This window comes from Peromyscus eremicus, chromosome 8a (genome assembly GCF_949786415.1).
Source record: "Peromyscus eremicus chromosome 8a, PerEre_H2_v1, whole genome shotgun sequence".
NCBI classification, from domain to species: Eukaryota; Metazoa; Chordata; class Mammalia; order Rodentia; family Cricetidae; genus Peromyscus; species Peromyscus eremicus.
This window is the reverse complement of record NC_081423.1, coordinates 81,841,779-81,868,336: the sequence shown is the minus strand read 5'-3', so window position 1 is coordinate 81,868,336 and position 26,558 is coordinate 81,841,779. Positions and strand designations below refer to the sequence as shown.

The following is a 26,558-nucleotide window of genomic DNA, read 5'->3' as shown; positions in this document are numbered from 1 at the left end:
AAGCCAAACAAAGCTAAGCTCACTTGAGGAAGGGGGAAAAAAACCACATTCACTTGTAATCCCAGCACTTGGAAGGCAAAATAAAGCGTAATTCCAGTTACTAACAACTGTAGGCTCCTAGCTGCAGCTCTGCCTTTAATCAGCCATATGAGAGGAGGCATGACTCTGTCTCCAAGGCCTCAAGTTCACACTTGAAGACAAAGAGAAGGAGATGCTCACTTCTAATTGCTGCCTCCCGGGCTGCCTCGCGGTTGCTTGAAATAATATGCACACTGAAACATCTGGCAAGGCCTACTCAAATGTACAATTCTACTTCAATGAAAACTGTCTCTGGAAGTGAAGGACTTGTGAGGGAAATTATAACTGACGATGACTAAGCAAAAGTTCCAAGCGCAATAGCTATTTTCAATTCAATTAGTTCAGGAAAAATTACTCCTTCCTGGTCAATCACCCAACTTGTGCTGTTCTGTCATGGCAGTCTTTGAAGTACCAGTGATGGCTAAAGAAAAAGAAATGATTTTTATGCAAAGGTTTAAAAATAAATTATTTATTTAAAATTTTGATTTTGTACCAACTGTATGCATGTGATAAGTTATTACATTTACTTATTCTGTCTGCATGTGGATCACACGGAGCATGTGGAGGTCAGAGGACAACTTTGTAGGGGTTGGTTCTCTCCTTCCATCTGGGTGGCTCCTGAGGCTCGAACTCAGGTCATCAAGCTACGAAGCAGGTGCCTTTACCAGCTAAGCCATCTTGACAACCCCCTCTATACGTTTTTGAAATCTTAAGGAATAGAGGAAGAACCAAAGGAGGATGAGATCATCATCCATTAATTTCACAGATTTAATAAGCATCTAAATATATCATCCATTGTGTTCAAGATATCAAATATCCCCACCCCCTAGACAATGAACATCAGGCAACCTGTAGGAACACTGACAGCAGGAGAAAGTCCTCCCCAGGGATGAACCCCCTTAAGTGGTTATCCAATCCCAAATGGTCAGCTCTGAAATCATATAATAGGAACACGAAATGGCCTGAACAGATTGTGTCCATATAGTTATGTGATACACACACACACACACACACACACACACACACACACACACACACATACAGCAGCACGGTGCCCCCCACCCCACCTCCTTTTCCACCACTCCATCCCACAATTGCTAAGGCAGGGAAGAAACAAGGCTGGAGTTGCTGAGCAGGCCAGATTAAGAGGCTCAGCCAGAGGAAGAGGGTTCTGGGATCCCTGCTGTGGCTCACATTCACCCTTTCTATGCTTTTTGTGTTAAAATGCAGCTCGGGATACATTCCCTCATGCTGCCCATTCACTCGACAAACTCTCCTTTGGTCTTTCCTTTCAATGTGCCCTTTCACTCTGTTATTTCTACTCATGAGTATGAAAATGTTGGGCGATGGAAGAACTGGACAGTGTTATCACTTATCCCTGGCTCTGCAGACTTCTAAAGATACCCCACTTCCTGTTGTCACAACCAGGATATGGGCCAACGGGAGGCCCCAGAATTCAACCAGTTTCTCTAAATGCCAACAGTGTCCTTAGATAAACACAGGTCATCTCTTCACTTTTCCTCCACCGTGGCCCACATTAGCCAGGTGTCTCTATACTTCATATGGTCCGCCAAAGTACTTGGAATTAATAAAACAAGCCTTGGAATGGTCCAGAAAGATGCCTCTACGCATGTTATGCCTAGATCTCGGGGACCCCCAAAGACTACCACGGAGACTGAATCCCACATGTAAAAGCAAAGAGCCTTTATTTTCAAGCTCCAAGCTTGGTCTGTCTGTCTGTCCAATGCAGCGGTGAGAGCAGAAAGCCCTGAGCTCAGGCAGGGTAGTTTTCTTCATAGCAGAGGCTGGGATGAGGCTATTTCCAGGGTTCAGGACCCTGATTGGCCGACATTTGTCTAGCGGTATCTGTAAAACAGAACAAGGTGTGTGCTAGACTCGGGACATCTGGCCATCTTATCTATCTAACCTTATCTAATGGTTGGAATGTTTAGGATGTCAGGTACTTCTCCTTGGATGTAGGGCCTTCCTGGGTGGGGTCAGTTTATGGCTTTTCCTGGGTCTGGGTGTTGCCTGCCAGTAAGCCTGTCACAGAAGCTGTGTGGTGAAGCTGTTTTGGGCCCCCCACAACACACACTTAGGGAATACCTAATTACAAGACTAGCTCTTAGAAAACACTGGTAAGAATTGCGAGGCGATGGTGGCGCCTTTAATCCCAGCACTCGGGAGGCAGAGGCAGGTGGATCTCTGTGAGTTCGAGGCCAGCCTGGTCTACAGAGCGAGTTCCAAGACAGCCAGGACTGTTTCACAGAGAAACCCTGTCTCAAAAAACAAAACAAAACAAAACAAACAAACCCACTGGTAATTATGAAATTGTCCGGTCCAGATGTCTGAACCTTTGTTCAGACTTTCCAAGATTACAGATGGCCCAGTCCCATACAGAGGGTATCAAGACTCAGGACTACAGAGAGCCAAAGAAAAGAGAGGCCTAGGAAAAGTTCCAGGAGGGCATCACAAAGAAACAGTTGGGCTGGCTATTTGAAGACAGGCGAGGCTAAACTGAATTGGTTCTCCTGGAAAGAAATGTAAATTGCCACAGGTATAGGACCTGGTAAGAGTGAGCTGACATCTGCGGACCCTAGGCTCAGAAACCCGTCGCCATCACTCAGCCTCTAGAAAACTACAAAAAACTCCCGTGTTGCTTTTCGCTGAGGCTGTTGAGGCAGGGAGCCCTGCTGGGCGCTGGCAAGGACCTAAACGCGGGGACCCGAGTCCTCCCCGCCTCCATCCTGCATCCTGCATCGGCGTGCTGAGGACCACAGCGAAGGGAAGCGCCCGGGTGCGGGGGGTGCGGGAGCTGCGTCCCGCCCTCTCCCGGGAGAGGCTCCGGCGTGCCGTCGCCCGGCGCGGGTCTCACACGGCGGCACCCACCGCCTGGGTGAATCCCCGCCGCGCTCCCAGCGCAGTTCCTGCCGCCCGGCCGCGAGCCGCGAACCGGGGCCCGCAACGCGGCCCGGCCTTCTCCGCCCTCCTCGCCGTGACGAATCGGCGCCCGGCTGGGACAGGATCCAAATTGGAAGACTTCTGAGAAAAACTGCGGAGCCTGGGGGGGAAAAAAAAAAAATCCTTGGCTGCACTCAGCCTCTCCGCATCCTCGCTGCAAGGGCTGCTCGTCTGAGGAGAGCCGGCCGCGGCCCGCGGAGAAATCCCGGAGCGTGTGGAAAGTGCGAGCGCGGAAGCTCCGGCGCGAGGGGCGGGGCGAGCGCGGGACAAAGGGAAGCGAAGCCGGAGCTGCGGGCGCCTTTTCGGCCCGCGGGTGAGTGTTTTCGAGTGGGCCCGACCCGGTTGGGGAGGATGGCGAGCTGCGGTGTTTCGGTTTGGCGGGACCCCGAGTTCCCGCGGGGTGCTGGGGATCCAGCTCAGCTCCGAGGCGGGAACTAGGGCCGCTGCGGCCTCGGCGAGGCCTAGCGGCGGCAGGATCGCCAGAAAGCCCCATCCGGGACAGCTCCTGCGAGGCGCCGCTTGTCCCTTTACGCTGGACCCCCGACGCTGGCCGAGCACCGATGCACACCCCCCTGCGGGGGAGTTGCCAGAAAAGCTCACCCTCCGCCACAAACTTACAGAGAGGACCTCGGGCAGCCCTCCGGGCAAGGCCAACGGGGGGGTCCTCGCCCACCCGGAAGATGGTTCCCTTTGGGGTTCAGGCAGCGACCTAAAGACTCCCGGGGTGGCCTGGAGTGGGGAGTGAACTCTGAGACGGTGTGGGTTGGGTTTAAACCCACCTCTGGCAGTTCTGGGCCTGTGGCTTTAAACACTTTATCTCTTAATCGCCCCGAGACTGTTTCCTCGTGTGTAAAACCGGGACAGCCGCATGTATCTGGTAGGGTCGTTGTGATTAGTGAGCGAGGCAGTGTAATAAGCCTACCTTGTAAGGTAATTAGTCAAGAGACACTGAGTTCCCTGCCAGGCACTGGGGTTAGGTCCACTCTTCAGGGCTTATATTCTTAGCACAGGAGAGCCGTCATTTGACAGTATTAGCAGTGAAGTGTAAGGTACCAGGGACCTTGTTAGAGTTTCTGTCGGGGCTCCCCACAGCAAGGCCTACTGGGTGTTGATGGAAGGGGGAAAAAGAGGCCTGGGTTGAAAAAACTAAGGTGTTTCCACATCAGAACTCTTACCCTGATGAGGCGAGGCGTTTCCTTAAAATGAAAACTAGAAGAAAAAAAGGTGTTTGTTTTACATAGTTTTGGATGAAAATACTCCAGTAGTCACAGTTTACTTACCTTCTTTCTGAAAATAATTTGTCATCTCTTTATACATTACCATTTGTGGTGTGTGTTGAGTAAGGAGCGAGCTCACATCTGTCTGTGTTGTGAGCTGGTCATACTAGGACCAAGTTTATGAAGAATTGAGCTAGGTTTGAGCAGTACAGTAATAAATTAGACCATCCCTCCTCTCTTTCAAGACAAAACCTAGCCATATTGGCATGTTGTGTAAGGGGAAATGCCGTTGATCTTTGTAACCAGATAGGGATACAGAGGAGATGCAGTTATTCTGCCCAGATAATTTATCAAGAAAGTACCTGAAATATTTTTTGAAATGGGCGGTAAAAGATCAATAAGAGTCCTCCAAGTAGACTCTGAAAAATTGGTTCCAGCACTTATGAAACTATTTACCAATAAAAGAGAGTATAAAGTTCGGTACCATACCAAATTACCTTTCACACTGCTTCCAGGAATAAGACAGTGCTCTGTTTAATAAAAGATGTCCCCTAAAGAAAACAGAGCTGCTGATCAGGGATTTGTCAGTATCTGGTAGGCCTTGTTGGGGTCACCCTAATAATACATCCCATTCTATTGTCATTATTTTTTTTTACCAGTCTAAGTAAACGTTTGCATGGCATCAGCAAAATGTTTTCCATACAAGACGTGGCTCAATATCATAAGCAAAAACTTAAAATCCATCTCTAATATAACTCTAAATTTCCCAGTAACTTATTTTCATCATTTAATTCTGATCAGTCAAATGACTATAAGAACTAGTTAAAAATATGCAAAAGGCTTGATTACTAGCAATTAACAGTGAAGTAATTTTGCTCAGAAATACCAATCAAACTACCCTATTCTTTAGGAAAACATTCTCTTATGCTTGCTGAGTTTTGATTCTCTTTTTTTTTCTTTTTTTTCTTTTTTTTTATTTTAGTGTCTCAGATTCATTCTTAAGGAACTGAGAACTTAATCTTCCAAAATGTCAAGTAAGTTTCAATTTTTATATTTATCAATCTGTGTTAATACGAGACTAATGCCCTAGCAAATGGGAATTCCAAAATACTCTCATTTTTTTTCTTCAAAACAGGACCATTGGTAGTTTTGTTGCATAGTATTATATCTCAGTTGTTTACAAGAAGTTATTTATTTTCTTTCAAACAGAAAGACCATCTTATGCCCCACCTCCCACCCCAGCTCCTGCAACAGTAAGTTTTAATTTTCTTGTTAATGTAATAGCCAAGTCTGGCCTTGATACAAAAACCCAGATGTCTTCCAGTGACAGTCACTCAGTCATCACAGCCACAAGATAGAAAATTCAGCTAAAAATAAGCACTTCCTACTAAATAAAATAATTCTTTTCATCCTACCTTGAACCAAACCCAACACCTGAAATACATACTGTGAGCTTCCAAGCTCCTGAGCTCATTTTCCGCAGGGAAGTGAGTGACGCACTCTGTCTCGCCGTCCCTGTTAGATCTTCCAGTTGAGTGAAGTGCTCCCTCTGACATTATTCTTTTGTAGTTGTTGTTTGTAAACCTAACCTTCACCTGGTTCCATTTTTCTCTCACTAAGGGCTAGGAACATAGCTGAGGGGCAGAGCCCTCGCCTAGCATGTGCAAGGCCCAGGTTGGAACCCCAGCAACACAAATTATTTGATTAAACTTTCTTGTCTATATATAAAATTTTCACATTAAATAAACTTTCTAGTTCTGAAGATAACTGCACTCATCATAAATCTTATTTTCAAGCTGCTCAAATAAGGATTTCATTACCTGTGGATCAGAACTTGCTACTGAATTTTGTTCTTCTCCATAAATTTTAATGATTGGCCAACTGATCTGTTTCAAAGTGTCTAATGGTGGGAACTGTTTTCACCCAGCAAGCTCTAGCCCAGCTTGATCAGCTTGTAAAATAATGGTCCAGTCCACAATTCAGATTTAACAGCAGCTGTACAGGCCATGTTGAAATGCTGAAATGGCTTTCTTACCATTAAAAAAAAACAAAACAAAACAAAACCCACTTAACATAATCATATCCTACCAAATCAGAATCAGGGTTGTTATTTTGATTTCTTTTGTTTTGTTTTGAGACAGGGTCTCTATGTAGCCCAGGCTGGCTTCGAAATGGTGATCCTTCTGCCTCGGCCTCCCAAATGCTGGGATTATCAGCATGCCCAGCCCAAAATTAGTTCTTTAATACCTGCTAGCGCTTCCTTCTATGCCCTCTACAACTAATTTCAGGCTAGTCTCCTTTTATTACTACTAATGAGTTCCTGTGTCATTTGGTTTTCTCCACTAGGTAACTAGTCTGATTCACTAACCCGTAGGTGAATGTTTTAGTTACAGTTATCAGCATTTGTCTCTCCTTAGATGCTCTTTTTAAAAACATATCATACATTCTTAAGTTCACTCCATGTGATTGACAGTCTGTAAAGTTGCTTCCGGTAGACTCTAAAGTCTTGTGCTTCATTATTTTCTTTCTTAAAGAATATTTCTTATCACCATCTCCATCATATCCTCATGGTTGTGTACAGATTGAGTTGAGCGATTAAGAGCCTCACCTCAAAGATATAACTAGGTCTCTCAACGTTAGAAGTGGTATAATTACAATACACTAGTTTCAATTTTTTAATTCCCCTATTTGCTTACATTATTGCTTCATATTGAACCTGTGACTCTCATTCTTTATGCAGTGTTTGGAGGTATCATTTCATATAAATACTGCCTCCAGTAGTGTGTAATGAACAGACCTGCTATTATTTTTGAGATAAAGGTATTTTAAAAACCAGGATCCCCTTCTGAGTTTTCATACAAAGAAGGGGATTGTTTTTATCCCTCATACCATAATTTCACATTTTCACACAAAATCCAGAAACTAGGGATTATAGCATCTAGCAGAGTAGATCAAAATGAGGTAGTCTCTCTCTTTTTTTACTCCATTGTTTTTGCCACCGTCACCACCACCCACCCCGTCCACAGCCACCACTCAGATGAACCACCCACTCCATGTGTAATGCACACTTCCTTTGTGCCTTTACTCTTTCATCTGTGTTTTGCTACTTAAATATGCTTAATTTGCGTCTTTTCTAACTATGGGCTATAATTGATCACTTTATTCTCCTCTAAAAAGTATCACATGTGCTGCCTGCTTGAATGTCTTTGGATACTAAGGATGTTTACAAGGGCATGTACAAGGGTTTTAGGAAATGGCATTTATTTTGTGACAACCTAAGTTTAGCGGGGATGTGTCAAGTGTCCTTTTGTATAATTCAGGAGAGCTATGTTAACTGCATGTAAAAATGGCATTGCTATCACTTGTTATGATTGAGTTTTACTAAGTAAACTAGACACTTTTGGTCTCTCTACTACATTCTTTTTATGCATTATGCCTTGATTTTATGAACATTGGATGTCATTATGTTAACCACAAGGCCACAATTACATAAGAACCCATTTGTGATTATATCAACACATAATTCACAAAAATCAAGAATTTTTCGCTGCAGTGAGCAGTTGTATTTGGAAAGGCTGAGAGCCTTCAGGAAATCAGATGAAAAAGAAGTTCAAGTCTGTCAACTAAAAAAAGTAGTTCTTATTAAAATTAAATGCATAAACTGTTCATGATTACCTATGGAAGATGGATCAAAGAAGAGATGGAAGAGAAAGCCTGTGAAAGACTGACTGGGTTAAAGATCAGATAGTGCCCAGTATGAAACCTATGCATTTCTTACAAGTCCTTGTTTGAAATCATGCATGTGGCATCCATTGAATCCAGCATATGTTCTTTCCTATTGACAATTCCTGGCTTCCTGACTTGAGTCTCTTCTCATTTGTCACATAGAAAATGATTGAAAGCTGTCTTTGAAAAGCAGATCCATTTCTTGTTTTTGTTTTGAGTAAATGAGTACATTGGTGACATCCACATAACTGTCAAATAAATCATGTTTCGTTTGCATGTAGTGTTTCAGACTTAAAGTTTATCATACTTGAAGCTTTCCCATCTCAGACATCACAGATTGCCAAATTGTTACCTCATGCTGTTGACCATGAAATAGTTGTAGATGTTTGAAACTGCAGTGGGATGCTTTCCTCAGAAACAACGCACAACATACTCAGTCCCACAAGCATCCCTAACCCCCACCAAGGAGAAGAGGGAGAGAGAAGAAACATACACAGACTCACACGCACATGCATGCACATACATACTTGCAGGCTGGTTTCTCAATTTAAAAAAAGACAAACTAAATTCCTCAACAACAGAAAACAGTTACAACCCATCATTGCTTGTTTAAATTCAGGTTGCTTTTGCATGCCATATGCAGATCATTTTTCATTTCTGTGTTTTCCTCGTTTGAGCTCATTTCTCATTCGTGTTTTTGTCTCATTTGTTTCCATCAGCAAATGCCCAGCACACCAGGGTTTGTGGGATACAATCCATACAGTCATCTCGCCTACAACAACTACAGGCTGGGAGGGAACCCGGGCACCAACAGCCGGGTCACGGTAGGAGAATCAACTATTACAGCCTCCGGCAAACAACTGGAACTGACCAGAAATGCCTCCAGAGTTAGGTCCTTTTGAATCAGAAGCACAGCCATTTAAAAAAATTTAACCTGACGTTCAACTGTTTTGTACAGTCTTACACTGGAAAAAAAAAAAAAAAAAAAAAAACTACAGTCTGGATATGTACTTGGAAGAAAAGAAATCCATTCTGTTTGGTGATCAGTAGGGATTAAGCCTTGAACACTTAATGCTCATACTATATATGTAAACAAAACTAGAATTCTTTTGGTTAAAATATTTTATGTCATGAAGAGTGTCTTTCATTGTTTAAGGTAATTGGCCTTACTCTCAAGGATGTAGTTTCATAAGGAATGCTGGGACTCTAGACCTGGCTTCATCTGGACTAGAAAGCTTTGGGCAGACCTGCCCATCCAAACTTTCACACTCAGTTATTTGTCTTTTGGATTTAGTAATTGACCTATCTGAGACTTGTTTCTTTCCGGTTTAATACAGAAAAAGAGATTTTACTGTTAACCCCAAGGAATTTCATAATAAAACTGGAGTGGAATTAACTCTAGGTGTTACATAAGAACAACTAGAGGTCCATTTCCAATCCGTTGTGAGAAAGATGATTCCTAAAAATTATTTTAAACTCCAAGGAAATTAAGGTAATAAATCCAAAAGTCAAATACCTACATTAGAATGTGGTGTTGGTAAGAATATATACAACACAGAATGGCTGTAAACTTTTTAGTATCTGGTTTTCATTTGCTGTATTTATAAAAAAGAAATGTAACTCAAAAAAAGCCCTCTCACCCTGTAGTAAAGCTACAGCTGAAAACTCGTCCTATCAAACCGTGTGTCTATCTTGATAAGCACATTGCTTAGCTTGATAGGTTTTGTTTGTCTAAATTTTTCATTGTTTCTGCATAATTTGTACTTCATAAGCATATCAAGTTCTATGTGCCATACGTATTTCACAGTATCTGAAAAGGATTCTGACAAAATTTATGTTTATGTGTGCGTTGTGCCTTGCACATAGTTTCTGTGTGCAGCATACATGTTTTTCCCTGGCCTAAATGTGTTGTTTCACAAGTGTAATGAGTGGCAAGGTTATCAGATGAAAAAGAACAGTATAATTTACATAGTAGGCAGAATTAGTTTTGGATCATTTGTGTTAATGTAGAAATTTACTTATGGGTAGTAACTAAGAACGATAATTCTGAATAGCTCCATACAGAAAGCTCTTGGTGGCCATGCTAATGGAACAGGGGTCACTGTGATCCTAGAATAACTTGGTTTGGGGTTTGTATAAACAATCAGTTCTTAATTTGTATATAGCTGTGAGGCTTCTCTGGTAGAAACCTTACTAGAAAAGGGAGAGTGTACTCCTTTCTGGGCCTAGGCTGGTCATGTGTTTTCAACCCCTTCCCTCCTGGGGAACAGAAGAACTCAGAATGCAGAGTGAGCTCTAGCCTTCAGTGTAGGGGAGTGGGTTAGGAGTGAGAAGTTTCGTGTTTGCTTTGTGGTTGTTTCCTCTGTATTATTGTCCTCTTGTCCCTATTGTGAGCAAACTGCTAGAAACCTAGGGGTTTGCCCTCTCTCGTATCCCTGACTTCTTGTTCTGGGACTTGGTTGCTTATAAAATGTGTTTGTAGAGAATGACCCCAGTAATGAACTACTTTGTGAGGAATGTTGAGTAAATTGTTGTCTATAAATAGCCATAGTGATCTGGTGCAATAGTTCAGTGAAACCCCAAGTAAGAGCTTTGTTACATGTGGGTTGTTTTCAGATAATAAAGTGCTTAGGTACCATATTGAGACCTTTGGAGGGCCCAGGACAGCTTTGAGTGCAGCCCACACCTGATCACTTTGTTCAGATGATGGTTCACATTCCCTCTCATTCCCTAATATACAGGTTCATACACAGATTGAGACAAAGTGTTAAAAGCAGCCTACTTCTTGCTAGGAGAAATCCTGTCTCTAGAAGAAAATCCTTAAATAAGACCTTACCAGAGAAACAGCTAAGAATTGAGAAACAACAGAAAATTCTGTTGTGCTATCCCAGATGAATCGATCACAAAATCATGGACTTTGTCCTCAGATTGACTAGGACCTAACTCTTAGATAAGAACAGTTTTAACAAGCATATGTTTGCTTCTCCACCTCCAATTCATTGCAAATGGGAAGAGAAATTGGGAAGATGGAGAATGGGTGCTGCAGCTGGGGGATTCCCTGATAGCAGCAGGGTAAGGGCCTCATCGGCAAAGCCAAGTTGAGCTCTCCAGTCGTGCTCCGGGGCCACTTAGCCGAAGAGCCAGTTGTAGTTTTTCTCCTTTAGGACCTCCCTTAGGTCGGTTCTAGTTGACTCTTAACAAGAAAGGATGAGCTAAAGTGCTCAGTGCAGAGTAGAAAACTGTTTGGGACATCCGGGAAGGTGACTGAGATGTTAAGAATTGGTGATGTGTGGTGATAAGCTTCTTTAGGATCCCCAAACCAACTGGAATTTCTCTTTTTTATTCTTAGGGAATGGGGGAAGTGTTGTTTTGTGTTGTTGTTTTGTTTTGTTTTTTATTTGTAATTTTATTTGGGTAACTTTCTTAGGGAAAGGAGGATTAGCAAATCTATTAATGTTCTAAAATGTGATTCTTTGGAAGATACAGCAAATATTAATAAACTTTGTTTTTTAGCTGTTTTAATTCATACTTAAAAGTTTGAAAAGTAAACACGTTAAAATTTTTACAAGTTAATAGTATTTTGGTACCTTCAAATATGGGCACAACCTTGTCCTTTTTTTTTTTTTTTTTTTGTAACCCACTTTGTGTTCCAAAAGTTCTTTTGGGGTCTGGGTTAAAAAATGTTTTCTAATCACGTTCTGTGTTGAAAAGCAGACTTTCCACGCATAAGGTTAGCCACACAGGACTCGGACTTCTTAGGGCTCCTGTGAACCGTGATGCCGGCTTCCCTGATTGGCCACTGTACCCACTGTGACAGTTTCTGCCCACACGTCTCACATCATTCCACTGCCCACTGCTGGCTAAGCCCAGATCTGTCTGTGGGTCAGAGCAGCAAGGACTGGCCAGTGTGTGTGTTGGTAATTGGAGGGAAGCAAGCAGTTCTCTCCCTGTTCTGGCAGTCGGTGTCAGGTTTCCCCGCAACGTCAGAGCCAAGTGCGGTGGACTGTGTTACTTATTCTTATTCTGACTCCTTCATCAAAGCAGTGATATGAAGAAGAGATAGAAAAGTTCAGACCCAGGTGCCCTTGGAGCGGCAGCTCTCTGTGCGGCATCCGCAAAGTCCCCTGGTGTCTCCTTGCCTCTGTCTCCTCACGTAGCCAGGACCAGTCACTGAACACTCTGTTGCTTCCTCCTTTATGTTTTCTCTCACCGACTTCCTCACTGCCCTTTTGAAAAGATGTTATTCCTTTTTCTTGTCTTTTCCTTTTTCTGTGTCCTGTCTTTCCTTGTCCTCCTTTCTTTTCCACAAAAACAGTGTTGTGGAATGGGCCTCAGAAGTAACATAAGTAGGGCCCAGGGTCTGCCAGTGCTCAGCACCTAACGCTTGTTTATTTCTGTGTGGCAGTCTGACAAGGACAAGAACAGTCGGACTCCAGTTTGCACATCTTGACCCCAAGACTACAAAGACATAAGACAGAGAACTACAAGTTAATGTAAAACCTTAAGAGAAAAAAAATCTCTATTTCTAAAGGACATATTTTCTTTTCTTTTTAAATTTATTTGCTAGATTTCTAGTTACCTCCTGTTTTTTACTGGTGATTTTTTTTTTAAACCTGGGAAGTGGTCTTTGTGTTGTTTGTATGGAGTACATTCCTGACATGATTACAAGATTCCCCTGTAGACAGTGCGTGTATGGTAAGTGCTAAGTGCTCAGAGTCTACAGATATTGAATGTTGACTATATGCATAATATTAACTGAGCAAATAAAAGGATACCAGGTAATGTCCTAAATGTGAGGTGTTTGGCATATAACCCCATTTTCAGTGTGTGGATTCTGTATAATATTTTATTCTTGCAGCCAGGTTGTCAAACAGTGGAAATAAACTGCTAAGTAAAACATTAAATATTACGTGTTTAAAGTCATTTTCTTTTGATATAAACATTTCTGAATTTGCAGTGATATCTGTTTTCTTTGGAGAAAATATAAGGATCTTGTGTCCGTGGACGAGTAGAAGAAAGGCGCGCTAGAATTGTTCAGGGACTTGCTTGTCAGGTGCTCGTGAGCTCCTTGCAGTTGAATAATGAATATGTTTAACTCTTTTACAGGCGTCCTCTGGTATTACGATTCCAAAGCCTCCAAAGCCACCAGATAAGCCGCTGATGCCCTACATGAGGTACAGCAGAAAGGTGTGTACCAGGGACTAGAAGATGGCAAGGACCCCGGCTCTGCTGACTGGCCTTACATGCCACTTCAGACTGGCTTGGCATCTCTCTTACACATATTTGGGGGAAGGATTAAAAAACTTGTAATTTTTTAAGTGGTTCATTCTGATTTCAGAATTCCAGAACTCAGATCCAAGAAGAGCATGGTTAAATAAACTGCTAAAATCTTTAAAACAGATTAGTCTATAGCCATGAAAGTAATATCTTTTGGAGAATATTTGAAAGACATGAGAAAAATGTTAAGTAGAAAGGAAAATGTAAGACTGTATATATTGTTATATTATTTTTATTAAAAATAATAGTAAGTCTGGGATGTAGTTCAATAGTAAAACATTTGCCTAGTCTATGTGTAAGAGCCCTTAGGATCAATTCTAAGAGCACAAAATGAATTAATTAGTGAGTATAGTAAAATATTGTCTTGATCATAATTATTACATATGTGTTTGATAGTATGATACCATTGTATAATACAAATTAACTACTACTAAATTCGATTGAACTGTTAGAGACATAGTCTTAATTGTTTGGTTAATTTGCTGTAAGCCTGTACTGTGATTAATGATCTTAAATGATCAGTTTGAAGTATTTGAGTAAAATGACATGGTGTATGAGGTCCAGCAGGGTAAAGATGAAATGAGATGAACCAGCTATTGGCGGTTTTGAAGCAGGCTGATTGGTAGTAGTAGATCGGAACTGTCTTCTCTGCTTTTGTTTGTGTCTAAAGGTTTCCATGGTAGAGTATTTTTAAATGACTATATACTTAGGCATTAATATTGAATTTTCAACTGTTGACTTTTAAGGTCTGGGACCAAGTAAAGGCTTCCAACCCTGACCTAAAGTTGTGGGAGATTGGCAAGATTATTGGTGGCATGTGGCGAGATCTCACTGATGAAGAGAAACAAGAATATTTAAATGAATACGAAGCAGAAAAGGTAGGGAGATCAATCAAATATTTTAAATATAAATAAAACATTATTTATGAAAGAAACATAAGATTTGACCAGAAAGCTGAGGCAGCACTGAAGTTTTGTCGTCCACTAAGCTCCAGTCACCCGCCGTCTGAACCTCGTGGTCTCTGTTCAGAAAGAGAGATGGCTGTGCCAATGCCACCGCGCTTTGCCTCACGCCCCAGACATTCAGATGGCCAATGCAGGCACACACGGTAGCCTATAAGATGCACATGATAAAACCAACACCCCTTTCCATTGCAGATAGAGTACAATGAATCTATGAAGGCCTATCATAATTCCCCTGCATACCTTGCATATATTAATGCGAAAAGCCGTGCAGAAGCTGCATTAGAGGAGGAGAGTCGACAGAGACAGTCTCGCATGGAGAAAGGAGAGCCTTACATGAGCATTCAGCCTGCTGAGGACCCAGATGGTGAGGAGGGAAGTGGGGTTTGTATGTGCATTCTAATCTCTGAATTAAACTAGAAGATACATCTTAATTCAAGGCTTTTAGTCTTTTAAATGGAAAAACATAATTTTAAGTTATTCCAATAATAGGATTTTAATTGTGTGTGTGTGTGTGTGTGTGTGTGTGTGTGTGTGTGTGACTTTGCCATGAGAAAAATACCCTTTAGAGTGTGGGAAATGATTAAGGGGGGGGGGGGGAGATGTATTTATTACTTTTCAAAGTCTGTACTCAGAATATAGGATTTGTTTGTTTTTCAAGATGGTCTCACTGTGTTGCTCAGATTTACCTTGAACTCATTCTCCAGCCTCAGCCTCCAAATTCTGGATTACAGGCTTCTAATGACACACTCTAAGCAACATTATAGAGTTTTTTTGTTTGTTTTTGGTTTTTTGTTGTTGTGGTTGGTTGGTTGGTTGATTTTTGTTTTGTTTTGTTTTGTTTTTGTTTTTTTTTTCGGTTTTGGGTTTTTTGTTTGTTTGGTAGGTTGGTTGTTGTTTTGTTTTGTTTGTTTTTGTCCTTTTGAGTTTTTTGTTTGTTGTTTGGTTTGGTTTGGTTTTGGTTTTTTGAGACAAGGTATTGACATAGCCCTAGCTGTCCTGGAGTGGAGCTCACTATACAGTCCAGGATCCGCCTGACTCTGCCTTGAGTGCTGAGATAAAAGTGCTGGGAGTTCCGGGTGACGATGGTGGCGCAGCCTTTAATCCCAGCACTCGTGAGTTCGAGGCCAGCCTGGTCTACAGAATGAGTTCCAGGACAGGCTCCAAAACTACACAGAGAAACACTGTCTGGGGAGAAAAAAAAAAGTGCTGGGTGTGCCACCACACCCAACTTACTTATTTTCTAAAAACTTAAAGGCATTCCAGTTACATCCAGTCTTTTTTTTAAATTATGTGTGTAGCAAGCCTGTAGGTTTGTACATGTGAGTGCAGTGCCTGAGGAGGCCAGAAGAGGGTGTCAAATCCTCTGGAGCTGCTACTAGGAATTGAACTCACGTCCTGTAGAAGAGCTGTATATGCTCTTAATTGCCACATCCAATCTTACTGATTACCTAAATTTGCTGAATTAAAGACTCTTGGAAGTAAAAATTTATGAGTGTGGAAGCATCATAAAAACATCAAAAAAAGCATCATAATTCAGAATCCAATATGAATTTGAGAATACCACTCATGAGATCACTCGTAAGTGCCTGTCATATATTACATGTAGACAGGGTGTCATGGGTTACACATACATTACTCACAGATGACCAGGCTTCCTAATTAGGATTCCATGTGTGGATGTGCAAATTGCTCTCCTGACCTCTGCAGCCTGGCCGTCTGCAGCTGCAAGGGCCCCAAGGTAGCCACCTCCCCTCAGGAGCGTGCTCATCTGCAAACTGAACCTGCTGTGTAAATGTCGTCAGTGTCTCTGTGTCCTGCTGCATAGTGGACAGGGGTGGGAGCAGCAACTACCAGCCACAACAAAACAACAACAACGCCAAGAACTAACTGAAGAGCCTACTTTAAAAACACCTGAGGGAGTTCTTAAGAACTTTAAAGAGATTTAAAAAGTGGAAGAGGTTATAATGGCACCAAACGACAGGAATAAATTCAGCTAAGTAAGGAGGAAGTCTCAGAAATGAGCTTCAAAAGGACTCATTGGGGTTACTGGCAAAAGTTCTCACAAATGCAATAGAATGTAATAAAATGTGGAGTAGTGGTATTTGCTCCACCCATGACCTCGGGCTATAGGGCACAAAGGAGGCGGTGCTTCCTGCCATTGTACAAGACCTCTTAAAAGGAGAGGGGAAGGGTCACATGCTCCTTCTCCCTGCTCCTGCCTGCGAGGTGGATTCGCTTCCGGTCAGATCAGAGGACAACTTCAGACAGATGTCTACTCCGTTCTGTAATCGTGAGTGTATTTCCTCACTTTATATCTTAATAAATTCTGTTACCCATTTAATAGACTCATGTGGGTTGATCTGAATAATGTGGACTAGAAACAGAAATTGAGTGCTAAGCGTTATTAGCACTGCTAAAGGTACATATGCAGACTTTAATTATCCAGATGAAGTGATTGCTACAAGAAAACTAGTAGAAGAGCAAGTCTGCAGATAACTGGGAGAATGGAGGTCTGTACAGTGGGAACAAAGGTTAGCAACTTAGAAGCCATATGTAGAAAATACAACATTTCCTAAGCAAACTGTAACAGCAGGAACTAAGTTTGAGAGGTTCTTACATGAACAGTAACATGGAATATAATAATTATGAATCTACATTAATATAATATGACTCTCACCAGGCGGTGGTGGCGCATGCCTTTAATTCCAGCACTCGGGAGGCAGAGCCAGGAGTATCTCTGAGTTCGAGGCCAGCCTGGGCTACAGAGCGAGTTCCAGGACAGGCTTCAAAGCTACACAGAGAAACCCTGTCTCGAAAAACCAAAAAAAAAAAGACTCTAGGACAGTGGTTCTCAACCTTTCTAATGCTGCAACTCATTAATACAGTTCATGTGGTGACCCCCCCCAACCATAAAAGTATTTCATTGCTACTTCATTTCATTGCTACTTCATAACTGTAATTTTGCTACAGTTATGAATCCTAATGTAAATATCTGATATGCAACCCTATGAACGGGTCCTTTGATCCCCCAGGGGGTCATGACAGACTGGTTGAAAGCCACTGCTCTAGGACTTGAGAAGCAGAAATATACAGAAAACCAGGAGATGGGAGCCACCCATCAAGAGATGAGGGCAGCATCTGCTAACTTCCTAGAAACTGCTAGAAGGTCCATCTACCAGGCAGACCTTGATTCATGCAAGATAGTGAAGGCTTTTTAAATGGCTCTTCAGAGACCATCATGTGTAGCATGCAGGTCTCCATGTGTAACAGGGCTTCCTAAGTATGGTACCTATACCCCAGTGAGACACTGAGAGGACTGGGTGGTCCAGAGACAACCTTTATTTTTATCTATATTGGAAGGAAAACTTGCTTTGATCTTTTGTTTTGTGTTTTTGTTTTTCAAGACAGGGTTTCTCCATGTAGTTTTGGTTCCTGTCCTGGATCTTGCTCCGTAGACCAGGCTGGCCTCAAACTCACAGAAATCCACCTGGCTCTGCCTCCTGAGTGCTGGGACTAAAGGCGAGCACCACTGCTGTGCAAGTGAGAACTTGCTTTGTTTAATGAGTTAATGTAAAGAAAAAGAGTAAGTAGATATTTTAGTGGTATTTGCTCCGCCCATGACCTCGGGCTATAGGGCCCGAAGGAGGTGGTGTTTCCTGCCATTGTACAAGACCTCTTAAAAGGAGAGAGAGAAGGGTCACATGCCCATCTCCCTGCTCCTGCCTGTAAGGTAGATTCACTTCTGGTCAGATCAAAGACGACGTCAGATGTCTACTCTGTTCTCTATTTGTGAGTGTGTTTTCTCACTTTATATCTTAATAAATTCTGTTACCCATTTAATAGACTCACATGGATTGATCGTTAATAAGATATTAGTGCAGATTGCTACCAGGTGTGCGAAGATGATACTGCAAGATAAAGGAAAATACTTGTGTTACTAGAAATAAGCATATATGCTGGGTATGGTAGTACACACTTGTTAGTCCCAGCACTTGAGACTAAGACAGCTTGTCTCAAAAAAATCACACACCCTGGGGCTGAAGAGATGACCCAGTGGTAAGTGCTCTTGCTGTGCAAGCACAAGGACTTAAGTTCAAATCTCCAACCACATATAAAAAGTCAAGCAGAGGAGAGCTGGCACATCCCCGGAAGCGCAGCTTTGGAGAGCTGAAACAGGCAGATTCTGGACCCATGGTGGGCAGCCGCCTAGTCAAAATGGTGAGCTTCCAGTTCAGTGAGAGACCTTGTCTCAAAGGGATAGGGCAGAAAGAGATGGACACCTGCCGTTCTCTGGCCTCCACATGCATGCCTCACACACACCAAAAATAACACAGATGTGTACTAAATGTACCTAAATTTGAGTAGCACCTTTACACATTAACAACAGCCATGTACAGTTGTAAACTGGTAAAAATAATAACTTTAGAATCAAATATCTCTGAGTGTGTAGTGTGTGTTCATGCATGTGTGTGTCAATGTTGGGTATCTTCCTTAGTCTCCACCTTTTTGTGATGTGGTTGGGTGTAGTGTATGCCCTGTACTTCCGTGTGCAAGCATGTGGAAGTCAGAGGTGACATCCAGATTGCCTCCTCAGTGTCTTCTCTGCTGTATTCTGAGACAGTCTCTCTGAACATAGAGCTTGCTGTTTTAGCCAGAGTGACCGCTGAGTCTCCCGAATCTGCCACGCTCAGCTTTTTCTTGATGCTGGCTGGAATCCGAATTCAGACCCTCACGCTTGCCTGGCAAACACTTTATCAAGTGAACCATCTCCCAGCCTTGAAATCGGGTCGTTTTTTTTTTTTTTTTTTTTTTTCTATAAGATTAGTTTGGGTCTTTACCACTTTTAATGTAATAAACCATAAATACTGCCTGGCAAACTAAAATGTTGCTAGAGAAGATGGTGATAAGTTAATTTTACAAATGAGTATTTTCATTAGTTTTAACTATTTACAGTCCAGCATTTATCAAATGCCTTAGATCACTACTGGGAGAGTGGAACGTTGGGCAGAATTTCCAGTTCTGCCATCACATGAGGGCTCCACATGGATCCCAGGGCTAAAAGATATGAACGTATGTTGTTTGTGTTTTAACTAAACCTCAGACACAAATCATCCCTTAGTACAGTTGTTCTCCATCTTCCTAACGCTGTGACCCTTTATTAATACAGTTCTTCATGTTGTGATGACCTTCAACCATAAAATTATTTTTGTTGCTACTTCATAACTAATTTTGCTACTGTTATGAATTGTAATGTAAATATCTGATCTGCAGCCTCTGTGAAAGGGTCATTTGGTGCCTCACCCAGGGCTTTGACCCATGGGTTGAGAAACCCTGTCTTACTAGCTTTATGGAAATGACATTTCAGCTGGTTGTCTTCTGTCTCTGTGTGGTTCTTACTGTGGCCTGCTCTGACTCCCAGGATGCTGGACAAGCCCACTTGCTAGGACACTGAGGGCCATACTTACTTGGTAATTGCTTGTTAACCTTGTTCTGGTTACTAGCCACCTAATTTCCAGGACATTTCCTTCATTCCAGATTATGATGATGGCTTTTCAATGAAGCATACAGCCACCGCCCGTTTCCAGAGAAACCACCGCCTCATCAGTGAGATCCTCAGTGAGAGCGTGGTACCTGATGTGCGGTCGGTTGTCACAACAGCTAGAATGCAGGTCCTCAAGCGACAGGTCCAGTCTTTAATGGTTCATCAGGTAAGGGCAGAAAGCATTTGTTATAATAAAGAGTCTATGGCACACATCCTAGGTGACGTGGCTCTGATAGAGTGTATAAGTAGACCTGTCAAGTAGTGTCACCTGTGCCTGACTGGAGACAGAAGCTTAAGGGAGAGGACCATTGCAGACGTTCAGTGAGTTTTGTCACTGAAGACTGATAGAACATGGTAGTGGCAAGTACAGCTGTTACAAGATGGGTACCAACTGAAGAATGGGGAGCACGCCATCGGCCTTTGCCGCATTACTGTCTTGCTATGTAGCTCTGGCCAGCCTGGAACTCAGAGATCCACTTGCCTCTGTTTCTTTTCTTTTCTGTTTTTTGAGACAGGATTTCTCTGTGTAGTGGCTGTCCTGGAACTCACTCTGTAGCCCAGGCTGGCCTCGAACTCACAGAGATCTTCCTGCCTCTGCCTCCCGAGTGCTGGGATTAAAGGTGTGCTCCACCACCGCCCCCTTTACTGGATTATTGTAAAATGGTTTTCCTGGGGGCTGGAGAGATGGCTCAGCGGTTAAGAGCACTGGCTGCTCTTCCAGAGGACCTGGGATCAATTCCCAGCACCCACATGGCAGCTCACAACTGTCTGTAATTCCACTTCCAGGGGATCCAATATCATTACACAGATGCACCAATGTAAATAAATAAATCACTTTAAAAAAAAAAGGTTTTCCCAAAGAATTTACTCATTAACATATTGTTAATGGTAGTCTTTCCCTATGTTACATTTTTTAAATAATAACTAGATTTTATACTAAATGATTTTTTTAATGTAAAATTAGTGGGCTGGAGAGATGGTTCAGTGGTTAAGAACATGTACTGCTCTTCCAGAGGACCTGAATTCAGTTCCCAGAACCTATGTGGTGACTTGAAACCACCTATAACTCCAGCTCCTGGGGACCCAACACCCTCTTCTGGCCTCCTGGGCACCTACACTTATGTACATACCCACATACACATAATTTAAAATGCAAAATTATACTTTAAAGTATAAAAGTTTTTTGTTGGTTTGGTTTGGTTTGGTTTTGGTTTTTCTTTCTTTTTTTTTTTTTTTTTTTTTTTTTTCTTTTTCTTTTTCGAGACAGGGTTTCTCTGTGTAGCTTTACGCCTTTCCTGGGACTCACTTGGTAGTCCAGGCTGGCCTCGAACTCACAGAGATCCGCCTGGCTCTGCCTCCCGAGTGCTGGGATTAAAGGCGTGTGCCACCACCGCCCGGCGGTTTTGGTTTTTCAAGACAGGATTTCTTTGTGTAGCTTTTTGAAGCCTGTCCTGGAACTCACTTTGCAGACCAGGCTGGCCTCAAACTCACAGAGCTTCACCTGCCTCTGCCTCCCTAGTGCTGGGATTAAAGGCGTGCCCCACCATCGCCCGACTAAACTCTTTTTTAAAACGACATACTATGTGTGCTTTACATCTGCTTTAGAGAAAACATAATTGTCCGTAATCTGATCTGATCCCTTGCAGCGAAAACTAGAAGCGGAACTTCTTCAGATAGAGGAACGACACCAGGAGAAGAAGAGGAAGTTCCTGGAAAGCACAGATTCCTTTAACAATGAACTGAAAAGGGTATCATTCCATTCATTGACTGCCTTTATTATGTGCCTCTTGCTTTGGGTTTTTGTTTTTAAGTAATTTTTTGTTGAGTGTTGGTCCCTTTGAAACAGTACTAACATCATAGTAGAGCTTGTACTGTCTTTATAAAATTATTCCCATTTTTGTGAAATTACAATAAATTTGCAGTGTCATGTAGTATACATTTAAGGACTAGGCCCACAGGTGATAGAGCCCTCTAATGCTTTTGTTTAAAGTCTTCGTAGTTGTGGATTATTTTCACTTTATTGTAATTTATTCATAGATGTCTTCACTAGATGTAGTTGAGTTGCACTTTGTATTAAAACAAGTAAATCTCAACTTAGTATGGTGCAGCGCACCTTTGATCCCAGGTAGAAGTAAGAGAATCTCAGTGAGTTCAAGGCCAGCCTGGTCTACCTAGTGAGGACTACATAGAGAGACCCTGTCTCAAAAAAACCAAACCTTAAAAACATAAAGGAATGAATAAATGAATGAATGGAGTGTTTGGTAGCTGAAGTGTGGGTAGGGCATCCTAAGGCTAGCCCGATCCTGGGCAGTGCCCCAGCAGCCCTGCCCTGCGCTGTCTGGTGTGCTGCGTCCTGTACAGTTTGGAGACACAACACTGCTTCTTTTTTCTCCCTCGTGTAAATACCATTATTAAGCCAAGAAACAACTTGCCTGACTCCAGGGTTCGAAGAAGAGAGCATTGCTGAGAGTTCTCTGATTTGTTTTTGACTAGTTATGCGGTCTGAAGGTGGAGGTAGACATGGAGAAAATTGCAGCTGAAATTGCCCAGGCGGAGGAACAGGCCCGCAAAAGGCAGGAGGAGAGGGAGAAGGAGGCAGTGGAGCAAGCCGAGCGCAGTCAGGGCGGCATCGCCCCTGAGGAAGAGCAAGTGGCAAACAAAGCCGAGGAGAAGAAGGACGAGGAGAACAACCCCATAGAAACAGGTAACTGGTAGAAACCAGTAGAATTCGTAGAAACCAGTAGAATCGGGCTTCTCCGCCCCTGGCATGTGGGAGGGCCCTTGACAGCTGGCTTCTGACCCTTCCTTGATGGGTGCTCTGCAGCGCCCTCTTTAGTTCATCTCTGTGACTGTCCAATCTCATGTTCCACAGTAGACTCGGTGCTGCGGGGCACTATGGTGGCTCAGTCTCGCGGTCTGAGCTCTTGGTTGTACCCAGGTGGGTGCGTGTGGCTCTGGAGACACAAAGGGGCCTCGTCCCTTTCCCCATTGCTGGCACTGTGACTTCACTGAGCTTTTTAGCTTATTTCTTCATTTGATAAGCATCTGCCTCTGTGTTCCAGTCCTGGATTTGGCATAGGATTAATAGGCAATAATATTTTAACCTTTATGGCTACTTATTTACATAAGATGTGATCATTGTCCCCAAGATTTGTTGTCTTTGGTGTCTTAGGATGACATTGGGCAGAGTAATTGTGTGTTGTGTGTGTGTGTGTGTGTGTGTGTGTGTGTGTGTGTGTGTGTGTGATTTCAGGACTTGAAACAAAGACTTCCTGGCCCACAAAGCCTAAAATGACAATTATTTAGGCCTTATATATGGATAGCTGACCTTCCCCTAGAGCAATTGCTTTTTGTAAAAGCATTCTTTGGGGTTAAAAAAAAAAAAATAGCCGGGCGGTGGTGGCACACGCCTTTAATCCCAGCACTCGGGAGGCAGAGCCAGGCGGATCTCTGTGAGTTCAAGGCCAGTCTGGGCTACCAAGTGAGTTCCAGGAAAGGCGCAAAGCTACACAGAAAAACCCTGTCTCGAAAAACCAAAAAAAAAAAAAAAAAAAATAGGTAAAAACTTACTTAAAATATTAATGAACTTGGTTATTCTTGGAGTTTTGAGATCAACTTGCCTTCTGGCAACTATTGGCCCTGCCTAGTGGGTAAACAGGAGTAAAGCCAGAGGTAGAGTCTCAGCAGAGTCTGCAGGAAATAGAAGGGACATGGGCATGCTTTGTACCTAAATAGCAACTGCCTATACAATGTTTAATGGAACATCACTACCTCTACCAGATGGTTATGCAGTATTTAACTCAGCAGATTATCTTTTCAGACAAGTCTGTTTTTAATCTTTGTTTTCTGGGCCTCTTTCAGTTTTTGAGAACCTGTTTTTTACCATAAATTTGGGACTGAAGCACATTTTTGTGGTTACAGCAGATGCTTGAGAATCAGAGTACAGTTCTTTGCTCATCTTGCAACAAGACCGTGTGCTCAGTCTGTTTTGCCCTTGAATGAGGTCTGTCTTACTCTGACAGCAAAGGGTGTTTACTCAGGTTCTGTCTTCTAACTTAAGGAAAAGAAAAAGGAGGGGGAAACTGAGGAAAAAAAATTGAGTTGTCAAAAACCTTGTGGTTTTTAACTTCCTAAAGGAAACGACCCAGCAAGACTTGCAACAGAGCATGCATCTCCATCCTGTGCCTTCATTTTGTGTGTTTCAGGCAGGATCTTGCTGTACTGTATGGCCCAGGCTGGCCTCAAACCCTTGGCACAAGCAGTCTTAACCTCAGCTTTCTGAGTAGCTGAAATGTCAAGTGGTGCCACTGTGTCTAGCTTAATTTTAATGTTACATTTAACCCCGAGTATGCAAAATAGTAAAATGTTACCAACATCTTTCAATTATTAACATTCTAGGCTAGAGAGAGCTCAGTGGGTGAGACCGGAGCCCATGTGTAAACAGCAGGTTTAGCAGTACACACTCAGAATCCCATCACTGCAGAGGCTGAAGCAGACAGATCCCTAGGGCTCATTCCCAGGCAGCCTAGCCTGCTTGGTGACTTCCAGACCAGTGAGAGGTCATGTCTCCAAAAGGCAGACAGTTTTGTTTGTTTGTTTGTTTTAAGATTTGTTTATTGTGTATACAAGTATTCTGTCTGCATGTATGCCTGGAGGCCAAAAGAAGGCACCAAATCTCACTATAGATTGTGAGTCACCATGTGGTTGCTGGGAATTGAACTCAGGACCTCTGAAGAGCAACCAGTGCTGTTAACCGCTAAGACAGACAGTTCTTGAGGAACCAGCCCAGCGGACAGTTCTTAAGGAACACAACAGTTGCAGTCCTCCTCTAACCTACACATGGTGTTTGGTGCGCGTGCACACACACACCTATGACTATCTTACATTCTTTTGTCATAGCAAGTCTTTGAAATTCAGTGTGTATTTTATAGACTTGATAATTTCAAAAGCTCAGTTCTCGCAAGTGTTTGGTTTGATTTAAATTTCATAAACCTGTAACGGAAAATGTAGACTTGTTGCACCGGAAGTTGTCTCAAATATGCTTAAAAATCCCTGGGTCCTACTGGTCCATTTCAGGTGCTTGTCCGGATCTGTGAGGCTAGTGGCTATCGTACTGAACAGACATCTGTGCCGTCAGCATAGTTAGAGTAAGTGTTTGTCTGGGAACTGACGGGGCACATGTGTGATTGCAGAGGAGACGCACCTGGAAGAGTCGACCGAGAGCCAACAGAACGGGGAGGAAGGCACGTCCACTCCTGAGGACAAGGAGAGTGGGCAGGAGGGGGTGGACAGCCTGGAGGTGGAAGGGACCAGTGACAGTAACACTGGCTCAGAGAGCAACAGTGCGACAGTGGAGGAGCCGTCCACAGACCCCACGCCAGAAGACGAGAAGAAGGAATGAGTGTCGCCTGTCTGTGTGTCCGCAAACTTTTTTAAATGTAGGAAAAAAAAAAAAGGTTTTTTTGCTTTTCATGGTGTTGTGTGGTCTGTGTATTAATTATTTCCTTTTCCATTAATACCACCATAGTGTTTTCAACCATCCACATCGTAGCCTAATGACAGGCACGTACCTTTCTTAGCTTTTTGGAAATGGCTCTTTCCTTTGGATACTGTTGGTAGCTCTCAACTTCTGAAGCCTCAGAACTGAGATTAATCGAGAAGACACCCAGCTCTTTTCGAGAATTACCTTTGATGCTGCAGAATCTACTCTTACAAATGCCTTTCTTCATCTCACTTGGGTGCTCCCCAAAGCCATAGCTTTAAACCTTCCCGGCCCCGTCTTGTGTACTTGTACAGAGGACCTTTTGGAAAACATCCTGTGAGTATGTTTGTTCACTTACCCTTTTTTGTTTCTAATGTCAGATACCAGGAGTTCTCTTACAGGGTAGACTGTAGCCTGAAACTAACTACACGTAGATCGGACTGGTGCAGAGGTGTCTCCATGGTGGAGTAGTTGCTGGTGTGAATAGTCCTTAAAGTGAGCACAGCGCGTGTACATTGTCTATAGTGGTTTCATTCTAGGTAATATGGCATGTGTTCTGGGAAATTCATCCTTACTGTACAGGGGAAAGAAATACTTTTTACCAGGTTGGTTTTCCAAAGATATGAAAGATAAGAAATGGAATATTCTTTTGGTTTTTTGAGACGGGGTTTCTCTGTGTTTCTTTGGCTGTCCTGGAACTCCCTCTGTAGACCAGGCTGGCCTTGAACTCAAAGATCTGCCTGCCTCTGCCTCCCAGTGCTGAGATTAAAGGCGTCAGCCACCACATCCAGTGGAATGGAATATTCTTATAATGGACTACAAACTTCAAAATGATTATTTTCCCATTCCAGAAGAAAAACAGGAATGAAGTTTATCCACTTGAACATATTTTGCAGTGATGAAAACCCCAAGGCTTGAGATTCCATAAATCAGAGCCTACTTTTTTGATAAGCCCTTACTAGACTTAGAGACCAGAAACAAAATAGTTTGTGGTGTATGTTTCCTAAAACCTAGAATAGATTTTTACTGAATAGTGGTATATATGATGGTATGTTTCTTAAAGATCCAAACATAATAAAGAAATGAAGACAAAGGTCTCAGTGTTTTTATTGCCCTATAGAAAATAAAAGACAGACATATAATTTGATCCCTATTTATGGACATCATGGAATGACCCACAGTCATGAAATGTCATACATAAGACCCTTGTCTCATGAACTGTCAGTGTTAATCGGACTGTGAAGAAATCTATGATGTTTGAATAGTGTGTAAGAAGTGTGGCTAAGTAATGACTGTAGCCTGTGCTCATT

The 26,558-nt window shown here is 42.7% G+C and overlaps 2 protein-coding genes and 1 long non-coding RNA gene across 3 annotated transcripts; 1 reads left to right on the top strand and 2 right to left on the bottom strand.

Moving 5' to 3' along the window:
* Positions 1–1,765: 1,765 nt before the first annotated feature.
* On the bottom strand, positions 1,766–3,574 carry LOC131917703 (uncharacterized). The gene is made up of 2 exons (XM_059271728.1): positions 2,968–3,574; positions 1,766–1,944 (listed from the first exon to the last, which is right to left on the bottom strand). The coding sequence occupies exons 1-2, from the start codon at positions 3,530–3,532 to the stop codon at positions 1,895–1,897; spliced, it is 615 nt and encodes a 204-aa protein (XP_059127711.1). The 5' UTR covers positions 3,533–3,574; the 3' UTR covers positions 1,766–1,894.
* Positions 3,367–26,341, top strand: Smarce1 (SWI/SNF related, matrix associated, actin dependent regulator of chromatin, subfamily e, member 1). Its single transcript, XM_059271729.1, has 11 exons — positions 3,367–3,493; positions 5,239–5,290; positions 5,466–5,509; positions 8,702–8,806; positions 13,089–13,169; positions 14,006–14,137; positions 14,417–14,588; positions 19,760–19,932; positions 21,413–21,514; positions 22,260–22,470; positions 24,959–26,341. The coding sequence occupies exons 2-11, from the start codon at positions 5,284–5,286 to the stop codon at positions 25,165–25,167; spliced, it is 1,236 nt and encodes a 411-aa protein (XP_059127712.1). The 5' UTR covers positions 3,367–3,493; positions 5,239–5,283; the 3' UTR covers positions 25,168–26,341.
* LOC131917706 (uncharacterized) lies at positions 18,048–20,869 on the bottom strand. The gene is made up of 2 exons (XR_009380729.1): positions 19,690–20,869; positions 18,048–18,132 (listed from the first exon to the last, which is right to left on the bottom strand). It is a non-coding gene; the product is annotated as an uncharacterized LOC131917706 (long non-coding RNA).
* Positions 26,342–26,558: the final 217 nt, after the last annotated feature.

Excerpts from the sequence above, each read along its gene's own strand:
- LOC131917703 (XM_059271728.1), bottom strand. The coding sequence starts at position 3,532 with ATGGGGCTTTCTGGCGATCCTGCCGCCGCTAGGCCTCGCCGAGGCCGC. Across the intron at positions 1,945-2,967 it reads GGCGGGGATTCACCCAGGCG|ATACCGCTAGACAAATGTCG; the intron begins GTGGGTGCCGCC and ends TCTGTTTTACAG.
- Smarce1 (XM_059271729.1), top strand. Across the intron at positions 13,170-14,005 it reads ACATGAGGTACAGCAGAAAG|GTCTGGGACCAAGTAAAGGC; the intron begins GTGTGTACCAGG and ends TTGACTTTTAAG. Across the intron at positions 22,471-24,958 it reads GAACAACCCCATAGAAACAG|AGGAGACGCACCTGGAAGAG; the intron begins GTAACTGGTAGA and ends GTGTGATTGCAG.